This window comes from Ixodes scapularis, unplaced genomic scaffold (assembly GCF_016920785.2).
Source record: "Ixodes scapularis isolate PalLabHiFi unplaced genomic scaffold, ASM1692078v2 ptg000325l_1___fragment_4___debris__unscaffolded, whole genome shotgun sequence".
NCBI classification, from domain to species: Eukaryota; Metazoa; Arthropoda; class Arachnida; order Ixodida; family Ixodidae; genus Ixodes; species Ixodes scapularis.
Genome location: NW_024609972.1, coordinates 1 through 10,168, shown reverse-complemented (window position 1 = coordinate 10,168; position 10,168 = coordinate 1). Strand labels below are relative to the sequence as shown.

General features: G+C 42.1%; 1 protein-coding gene across 6 annotated transcripts; it reads right to left on the bottom strand.

The window, feature by feature from the left end:
* Positions 1-578: 578 nt before the first annotated feature.
* On the bottom strand, positions 579-9,435 carry LOC120844533. Of its 6 annotated transcripts, none has more exons than XM_042287803.1 (6): positions 9,348-9,435; positions 8,915-9,072; positions 8,656-8,771; positions 4,758-4,845; positions 1,899-1,988; positions 579-715 (listed from the first exon to the last, which is right to left on the bottom strand). In XM_042287803.1, the coding sequence occupies exons 1-6, from the start codon at positions 9,348-9,350 to the stop codon at positions 637-639; spliced, it is 534 nt and encodes a 177-aa protein (XP_042143737.1). In that variant the 5' UTR covers positions 9,351-9,435; the 3' UTR covers positions 579-636. The 6 variants fall into 6 exon arrangements, 5 of the variants coding, with proteins under 5 accessions (XP_042143737.1, XP_042143736.1, XP_042143738.1 ...); XM_042287802.1 differs by having other exon boundaries at positions 8,656-8,786; positions 9,348-9,434; XM_042287804.1 differs by lacking the exon at positions 8,656-8,771.
* Between the last annotated feature and the right edge of the window lie 733 nt (positions 9,436-10,168).

Sequence of the window (10,168 nt, the reverse complement as noted above, 5' to 3'; positions counted from 1 at the left end):
ATGTTAATCGTCATTGAGACGTCACCCTGCTGACCCGGATAGCCATTTCGCCACCGTCAACTTTTTGCAATTTTATTGGTTAGTGTCGGTGTATCACCAGTGTATCTACATGCTAACGCTAAATGGCTAAAGGAGGCGATCAAAGGACTATAAATTTTATAGTCTTTTGAGTGCCTCCAATAGCCAATTAGCAATAGCATGTAGATACACTGGCAATGCACCGACAATAACCAATAGAACGGCAAAAAGTTGACGGTGGCGAAATGGCTATCCGGGTCAACAAGATGACATCTCAATGACGATTAACATCTGTTGCCTGCTGACTGACTGCTTGTAAACACCTGTTGCCATTTGGCAATAATACAAAATGGCATTAACCATTTTTATAAGGGCATAATGATCACATAGACGTCATTTGATCGACCTTCGTGACCATTTTGCCATTGTCAACCGCTTGTAAAATTTAAGCTGGCCAGCCGAAAAACTGCAATAGTTTACATGGCCTACCATTGATCCCATGCCTGATACACATCGTGCCGGCTTGCAATATGGGAAGAAAACAAAGATTGAAGAACAATTTAAAGACCAAAAATTTATTTATCACAGTGTCATTAAAATGACTAGTGTTTTTTTTTTTCAAAAGACTAAGACAAATGTAAACGATGAGTGAAAAAATGACCTTTCCTTGCTTCCTGACATGTCTGTAAGGTGTGAGCTGAAAGAAGAAAAACAAAAATTAAGTGGGCATATAACCAGAAATATTCTTGCAGCACATTCAATATTATGCACAGAAGAACCTTGCTCACATGTTTTCTCGGCTGTTATGTTCACGGACACCGGTCCTATCGAACGTCCAAAAGTATATATGTTAGAATTACAGGCTTCATGAATTTCCTTCTTGATTCTTATGCCCAAACACTGCCACTCAAGGTGGCCGGTATGACTACTAGAAACAAATACCCTGTTCCTTTTGTTTTACTCCCTCTATTTCACCTCCTTGCCTCTCTGCATTCTGTTTCTTGCTTGGTCCTGTATGGCGCTAAGAGATTCAGGCTCTCACGACACCCTATTTTGCTTTACGACCTCCATGCCACCATGTTCAAGCAGTGCTGATTGCATCAAGCTCCACTGCTTTGATCTGGCATGCAGGGTGCAGTGATTTGTTTGAGGCAGCTGTGGTTTAGCTCGATGGACTCAGAATTTTTGCATCTTTATATTTCAATATTTTTTTAACTGCAACTATAGACAACGCATCACTGCGATGGCGCGGCTGTCGGCACAGCACATGTACAGGCATGTCTGCTCACACGAATCTAGTTCCTGCGTATGCAGTGCCCATAGCTGCTGTGGGCAAATACAAGCTTGTCTGTAAACAGTGTGTTACTTATAGTTCAACCACAATTTTAAGAACTGTTGAAAAAATCGTCAATATATAAGCTTTGCATTTAATTGCATTATAAAAATATAAAATAAGGCAATCTTTTTCAGCCATAAAAGCTAAGGTGAGATAAACAGAGAATACAGCTTCCTGAAACATCTATAGCTATCCCAAGGGCATTATCAGTTGTTACATCTTTGCTCATGTCATGATCCTTTATTGTGACTGCATAAAGATGCAGCAGCAGGGTTCTGCTGTATTTCACACAATGTTTGAATGTGCAATAGCTTTAACTTCCACTAAACATCAGCCAACCACAGGTTGTCAAAATGTGAACTCCACAATAATGCAATAAGTATGAATACAATAATGATCCCTGGAAAAGGGGTACAAGGGGAACAAAGGACAAAGAGGAATCTCCTTTGTCCCCCTTGTTCCCCATTTCCAGTGATTATTATCGTCATTCTTGTCTTGAATAAAAGGGTCTACTTGTGTCTCTTAAGAGAGGGAAGCAGCTTACCTGAAAGAGCATAGTGCCCCCGGGACAGAAATCGAGAGAGGCTGTCCTCGACTTGCTTCCAAACATTGCCGTACTCCGTGAAGGTGCGAGCTGAAAGAGCAAATGAGAATTGCAATTCAAAATGATAATAGCCCCCAGAAAGTTACACTCAAGTATTGGTACACTTTTTGTCATTGTCCAGTTCTGCCAAAACGGTCATTCATCCATTTGGATGGGGAAATTCGTTCACGTGCATGCAGCTTGTGGGCACTGCCATGTTGTTATTACGTCATTACTTGAATTTAATGTAAAAATTCACTTCACACTAGACAAAGGTTTATGTATTACTTTTGATAAGATGTTTGGATGCATGGCAATTTCAACAGCAACCTGGGGGGCGCACTCATAGATGCACCACTCTTCAGTCAGTTTTGGGAGTGCGTCTTTAAACGCTCACTCTTTTTATCATACGAGAGGAAGCACCATCTATCCCCTAACATCGGAAATAATTTTCCTTTAGAAATTAAAGCTATGACGGCAGCACAAGAAAAGTTTCGTACAAAAAAATATAGACAAAATAGAAACAAAAATTTTTTTGGTCATGGATCCCTAGTCATTAAGAAATAGACTGACCTTGTGTGTTAAAATGTTTTTCAAAGCAAAAACATGCCAGGACTATGTTATCAAGTGTATAGCCCTTTTTACAGTGGTCATAATGAGGTGGCGTAGCCTTTGTAATTTGCCCAATAATGCTGAACAAACACAGAACTAAAACGAAAATTCTCGCAGACCAAGAGCCATTACTACATGCAGTGCAAGTTTTAGGTGTAAACATTTTGGCAGAGGCCTGCCTGGTCGGGAGAAAGCTTAAAAACTCAAAAATATCCGTCCACACACCCGCATATGTGTTCCCTACATAAAGGGGACTAGCGAAGCGTTGTCATGTATGCTGGTAAAAGAAAGTATTTAGGTGTCCCACAAACTGGTATCAACACCTTGACGTATGATGCTGCGAATTAAAGGTCATCCCTCTAAACAAAGAGTGCAGGGCATTGTATATTCAATTCCATGCCACCTACATTGGAAAAACAAAGAACTTCCCAGAAAGAATTCAACAACACAAAAACAATGTCTGCAAATTCGACCCACGAGCGCAGCGCTGTTGCAGAGCACTGTGAGGACAATGAATATCGCATCAACTTCGCCAACACCCTCATAAATGTTGAGACAAACTTCTGCCAGCAGCTTTTTAGTCACGGCATATCCAAACAGCACCAGGAAACATCAATAGGTCCACTGGCACATTGCCATCATGCTACGTGAACGGACTCGGCCACCTAACAAAGTGAAAAAAAAGAGACTACCGTAGAAGAAAACGAAGCTGTTTTCCCCTATCTGGAAGCAGTCACCCCTGAAGAAAAAAACAAGCTGTTTTTGAAACGTTGGGACCTTGTTGTAGGATGTGGTTGGTGAATTTTTTCAAATTCCAATGTATGAGTTTTGCATTTGTTTGAGTCATTATTCACTTTTTTACCATATTTACCCGCATAATGAACACACCTCTTTATTCTGAAATTGACATATATTTGGGGGGTGCGTTCATTATGCAGGGTAAATTTCTGCATATACACAGTTCGCAAAAATGTGATTTTAGGTGGCAGTATGACACGGCAAAGTACTGTGGCATGTCTCCACTGACGGAGGTGCATTGACGGCTGGTCGTGGGCGCGCTACAATAACCATGTTCTATATTTTGAAAACCTTTTTTAGGGTGCTTTCAGTGTGCCTTCTGTCAAAGGAAAAGCACCCTTCTTGTAAATAGTAAAAAAATCTTGCATGTGTGAGAAATTTAAGTGTCCAATAAAAGCATATGACCAAATAAGATCATATAAAAACCTTATAATAACATATAAGAACAATATAGGAAATATATAAGATTATATAAGAAGTTTTAAGAAACTAAAAAGAAGTTTCTTATAACCTCAAATACAATTTTATATTGTTCTTATATGTTTTTATAAAGTTCTTGTATTTTCTTATATGATCTTATTGGATCATATGCGTTTGTTGGACATCAAACTTTTTTATACTTTTAAGATTTTTTTACTATGGAAGCTCACTCAGCATGGAGAGTGACGCGACCGTCCTTAGGCCTCACCAATTTCACGATTTCACTGTCCGAAAGCACACCACAGATGACCGCGTGTTTGTTGACATCAATGCATTCGGTGGGCGAAACATGTCCAAAGCTGGGCAATTCCTCGACCCCAGCTTTGTTACGTGTATGCGCCGCTCGCTTTCACTCTTGATCACATCCGGAACTACACACTTGCAGCCGTGAAAGCATGTGCTGCTATGCTTTGCCTGGTTTGAAGTGGCCTGGCTGTTTGGCGGCGAAAGAAAATTGGCTTGGTGGCTAGCCGAGTTGGACGTAGTTTGAGACTCATGGAGCGAGTAGACACGGTAAATAAAAACATTCTAAAAACTTCTGAGGTGTTCCTCAGGCTTTGAGTACTGTGACCTATTTAAAGCTTGAGTAATTAACATTCACCTCTAAGCTGACTGTGGTGGTAACTACGCACCCACTAAATCAATCAACCACCTCCCTCTTGTTACCTGACCCCGCCTTCTGCACATGGTTATGGGCGGGAGTGTAATACATGGCGAAAGGTAGACATATGACTGGTCCAACGAGCATGTAGCATCTACCACGCTTTCAGCTGGTCATTCAACAGAGCATAGTGATGCAGCACAAAAAAATTTGTGCCATTTCAGAATGTCTGAAGAAGAACACATCCTCAAACATCCTGAAACTGTAGAGAGTTTCCTTCAAAGCCACTCGATTTGATTGGCCAAGCAGTAGATAAAAGGTTCACTCACCAAAGCACTGTGTCGCCCATGATAAGCCTGCAACTCCCTTCAATAATTGGGAAACAACCAAAAAGCCACAGGAATGTAACACTGGATCCTGATACAGAAAACAGAACAGCAAAATGCAGGAATTAACACAATATAAAAACCGCTTCAGCGAGTGACACTTAAAACTAGCTACAGTTCTTTGGGCAGTCTTTTTATTACAGATAATTGTGAGTAAGGATGTGCTGTCATTATTTTTCTAGCCCTGTAAACCTCTCCCAAGTCAAAGGTCTCCGACGTCGGTTTCGCAAACTTCATAAAATCTGCCATTGCCCCATTATCAAGTTCTAGAGTAAGTGATAAGTTAAAATTTCAATGGTGGAAGCTCACAGACATTAAGCACCTGCTTCAATCCCCTCGGCTGTCGAGAAAACACTATGTCAATCGCTCCGAAACATAGGCTTTGTGCAGAGAGAGATTGAAGTATGCTACTGATTCAGTAGAATTACACCCAATTCATCAACCATTGTTACCCGAGTCACTATGCGACTCAATGTGACGACGAGACTTGGACTTGGCCAGGGCAATATGTTTTACAGAGAAATGTTTACCAATTCAACAGACGGTGTCATTTTATTAAGCAGCCTTATTTATTTGCTCTTTATGAAGCAGACTGAAGAGCAGTGAAGAGGGGCAAAACACAAATAATGCTATGGACAACGGCAAGTCGAAGAAGTGATAGGACAAGCGCTACTTGTGGTTCTTCCACTTGTCCTCGTACTGCCATTTGCGTATCACTATTGTTTAAGCAACTTGTCAAGCAGTTCAATTTAGTACCAGTGAAGCGGCTTGTCAGTGGCCTTGTCACTAAAGCAGGGAACATGCAGACAACAAACAATTTGATGGTGATGACCACAACATTTTCATGTCATCTCACAAAAATCGACCCCCCCCCCCCCCCCAAAAAAAAAAAGCTAATCCTGCACTTATGTTGCAGAATGTGTGCATCGTCTGACGGCACAGACTGGAGGGTCACACTGCAGTTCTCTTTGTGCGTTACACTCCTAGTTTCAATGCGGTGACCAATAAATGTTTCGGTGATGCAAAAAAAAAGACATTGCTCTGAACATTTTGTTGTTTCCCTTATTTAACTTATCAAAACAAATTTACCGTTAATTTGACCTCAAGATAAACGTGACACGCCGACCTATTAAGGATAACAGCAATCCAGCCCTTGTCAAATTAACTGAGGGCAATAAAAAAAGAAACAAGGAGGTCATGCAATAATTGTATAGGGCAGTGGCAACGGTCCCAGGAAGATATGCTTCAGTTTTTGCAGTATCATTTATTTCCTCATTAGACAAGTGTTATCAGCTTTGGCCACTGCTCATGCATTACATTTTAGAGTGAAGCACACTGTACGATGGCATGTTTACTCCATGACATGCCAACCTTTTGCTGGGTTCCCAATTATCCCGAATAACACAAAAAATTGCAAATAAAAGAAGCAGTTAGATCAATAGGTCACACAAATCTATGTGAAACGAGCAGTCTAGATCAGTGCATGCAGGGTGACTCCATGTGGGGCTGTATAGGAGCTTCACAACCACCCCAATAGCTTGTTAAATCAAACCCAATTATCCTCTGCTAAATGTGTGAGCTACATGGTCTTGGTAGACAGTTCAAATTCCTCACTTACCCCGCTTATAAGTCCTAGAGTTGTATTCACACTGCTTGCGTTTGCTTTGGCCTACACCCCCCCCCCCCCTTTTCTTCCACACTACGTGGTACAAACACTGTTCTTATTCTGCATGTGGCTGATTATTAAAAGGCTTTTGGCATTTCAATTTAAGTAAATGCACATATTGAAAAGGAGCTTATTGCCTAGTAATCAGGTCTATGAGAAAATTTTGAAGGTGGGATATATGAAGTTTGCTAGACATATGGGGGACAATATCTACCCTCCAAATCAAAGCAGCACCAAATATGTCGGCCATGAACCTATGACAACTGCAGATGAGACTAATGACAAATGCATAACGCATATGATAATTACAGAAGAACCCGATACTATGACCCAGAAAGTTGAACAAGCTTACGTGAACACGCTTACAAAAAGAGATCTAGAATGCCAATGAATCAATGGAAATAAAAATAGGAAGACTTGACTGATCCTTTCTGAAGTCCCGATCTTGGTATCAATAGCATGCATCGATGCTTTCAATCATGCTCTATGGTGTGGCCACAAAACACACTTGAGTGAAGCTCCCAATCATTGTGCTCTTAGGTGGACAAAAGGCTCACTTCAAACAGCTTTCAGCAATAAAAAAAAACATGCCAGATACTAACATCACATGGTTTCCCCAAAAAACAAACAAACCTCCAACACCTTTACGGGCTAAGGAAACAACCAAGCACGCACAAGAATGAAGCACCTCATTCCAAAGTGAATGGAACGCCAAGGTGCAAGACTGAATGCAAAACACATCGCTCTTCTAAGCAACTAACACTACCTACAATTTCTTGAACACCTTCCTGGTAAACTAAGAGCGGGAATATTAATTATAATTACATGTGGTGCATCGCCTTCAGGATTGCTGGATGATGTGAAACTCTGGAAGCTCTTCAAGATTAAAGTGAGGCGAAATTTTTTACTTGGCCTGAAAATGTCTCATACTTTGTATCTTGATAACGTAGTGATTGCGCAGGCGAGCTGGTGGATGTTAACCATTTTGTTCTTAGCCCGAAACTGAGGCAGGAAAAGAGGAAAGTTTCGAAGTAGAAGAAAAATGAACAGTCGAAGACACGTCTCTAACACAGCTAAAGACAAGTTTATTTGGTCACCTTCTTATATACACTCTACAAACTTCACCACAGCACCTTCCCGATCTCGAAAGCCAAAAGATAACAAAGGTCTCACATCTTTCCACCACAATTGTCAAACGACCTTGACGTTTTCCACAAAGCAATGAACAATAGCTCCCCTCATCCGGAAGACACTTGTCTGAATCCTTCGCGTACACAGTACACTCTCTCCCTCTACTCTCCGACCCATAATCACAAAGCATCCCGGTAACAGAAGATAACAGGTAACAGAAGAAGTGCTTGTTGAATGTGAAGGTGTAAGTGGTTTCTTCCTTTGTGTATCACGTGGATTGATATCTTTTGTTACCGGGATGCTTTGTGATTATGGGTCGGAGAGTAGAGGGAGAGAGTGTACTGTGTACGCGAAGGATTCAGACAAGTGTCTTCCGGATGAGGGGAGCTATTGTTCATTGCTTTGTGGAAAACGTCAAGGTCGTTTGACAATTGTGGTGGAAAGATGTGAGACCTTTGTTATCTTTTGGCTTTCGAAATCGGGAAGGTGCTGTGGTGAAGTTTGTGGAGTGTATATAAGAAGGTGACCAAATAAACTTGTCTTTAGCTGTGTTAGAGACGTGTCTTCGACTGTTCATTTTTCTTCTACTTCGAAACTTTCCTCTTTTCCTGCCTCAGTCTCGGGCTAAGAACAAAATGGTTTGTATCTTGTTCAGAGTTAAGCAATAAAACCATAGCTATCTACTAACACATTATGCCTAGAAAGTATCACCTACGTAAGACAAGAATGACTCAGACATTACCTATTGATAGCGCCATTTTGTAAAAAAGACTTGCACAGTCTGCTCACTTTCCACGCGGCACACCCATGAGTTCTTTCGCCGGGCAGATGTGCCAGACGCACATTAAACCTCTCACACCGGCCTCCATGTCCACAACAAGGCTCTAACATTTCAGAAGTGTGGTCACGTGGCCATGCCCCTCTGCAGATTGACTGCTGTGGTGACATGTAGCTCAACAGCGGTGGACTTCTCCTACTAGAACCTCAACATGGAAGGAACGAATTCCCAAGGGCTACGACAGAATGTGCGGAACTTAAACTGACCGCCTGTGTTAGCGAACACTCTCCAAGTTCCAGCCGCCATTTCAACAGGGACGACGGGGAGCACAAGCTTTGTCAGTAGCGACGGCACCCCCACGAGCCAAAGTCCGTGGCAGCACCTGCGACAAGGAGCCCTGCATAATCCCAGTCACCACTCCGGCTGGGATCACGGGGAGCACAAATGATGGCGGTGGAGCCACCACGAGCCAGAGCTACATAGCAGCACCTGCAGCAGCGAGGCCCCCACGAGTATACCACTCACCATCTTGAATGGGAACACGGGGAGCGTAAGCGTTGGAGGTGACGACAGCGCCACCACCAAAAATGATGTGGCAGCACAAGAACCAGGTTCTGATGACAACAGCCGCTGACATCCGAGTCAACTCGGTAGCTGTCCAACCAAACAGACGTGACGCGTACCTGAGAAGGCAAATAATGTTTTGTAGTGACCGAAGTGGCCAAAAAGCTGCCAAGCAAAACTCAGCATTCAACTCTTCAGCCACGCTGTTTCGACTATAATCGACTAATGTCTGCGAATCGCTCTAAACCGCAGAAGTGTGAAGGCTGCATCAATTTTAATGAACATGGATAATTAATGGACAATTTTTGTGTGCAGGCAACAAACTGCCAGCGAAAACAGTGATGAAAGCTCAAGTGAGTTACTCCAACACTGCTAAATAAATAGGACAGCTTACCATCAACTCCTATTGATATCTGCTATTAAGCCTGTAAATCGGCACTGTAGGTGATGTCAGTGGTGTCGTCTCAGAGAACTCAAACTAGTAGTTCACTGAGCAACTCCTCCTTGACCAGGCCTGCAGCGATTATAAATGTGAAGAACAGATATATTATGTTACATAAATCACACAAGATAGAAAAGGCACAGACAATACAATGCCTTCCAAGTTTGGGGCCACCAAATTCGGGATAATTTCTAAGCAGGGGAGGGGGGGATTATCTGGTGTTTTAAAAATAAATATTGACAACAAATTTGATGAAGACAACTGCATTACATTTATATATTGCACTGCCTATGCTCATGGGATTGCAGGCGTCCACAGTGATGGCAAAAACTCTTCTTTAGTACAGAAGAGAGGGGGAGGGTAATTTCTCTTTTCCGGAAGGTTTTTCTGTCAATCATACAAACTGATCAAAATTTAAGAGACTTCTGGGTAATACGGGGAAGTTGGCAGGTATGCAATACTAAACAGACACAATTTGCTACCGGCAATGGCAAAAGAGAATGCAGGTTGGATCAGCTATGCATAAAGGTACTTTGAACAACATATACCATATAGAGTGTACTCACGCAAGGCTAGCGAGCGATGCACTCTGGGTACATCACCGTGTTTGTGCTTGTGAAAGCAGACAGTGGAAAGGGCACAGCCTCACGGGCCACACTAAGAAGCGAGTCTTTCTACGGTTCAGGTGACACCACGAATGAAAAAGATGTCGCTCTTGTGCGACAGTCTGCTGTTGCACAAGGAAAAAAGATGAACTGGAGAAAAAAAGACGA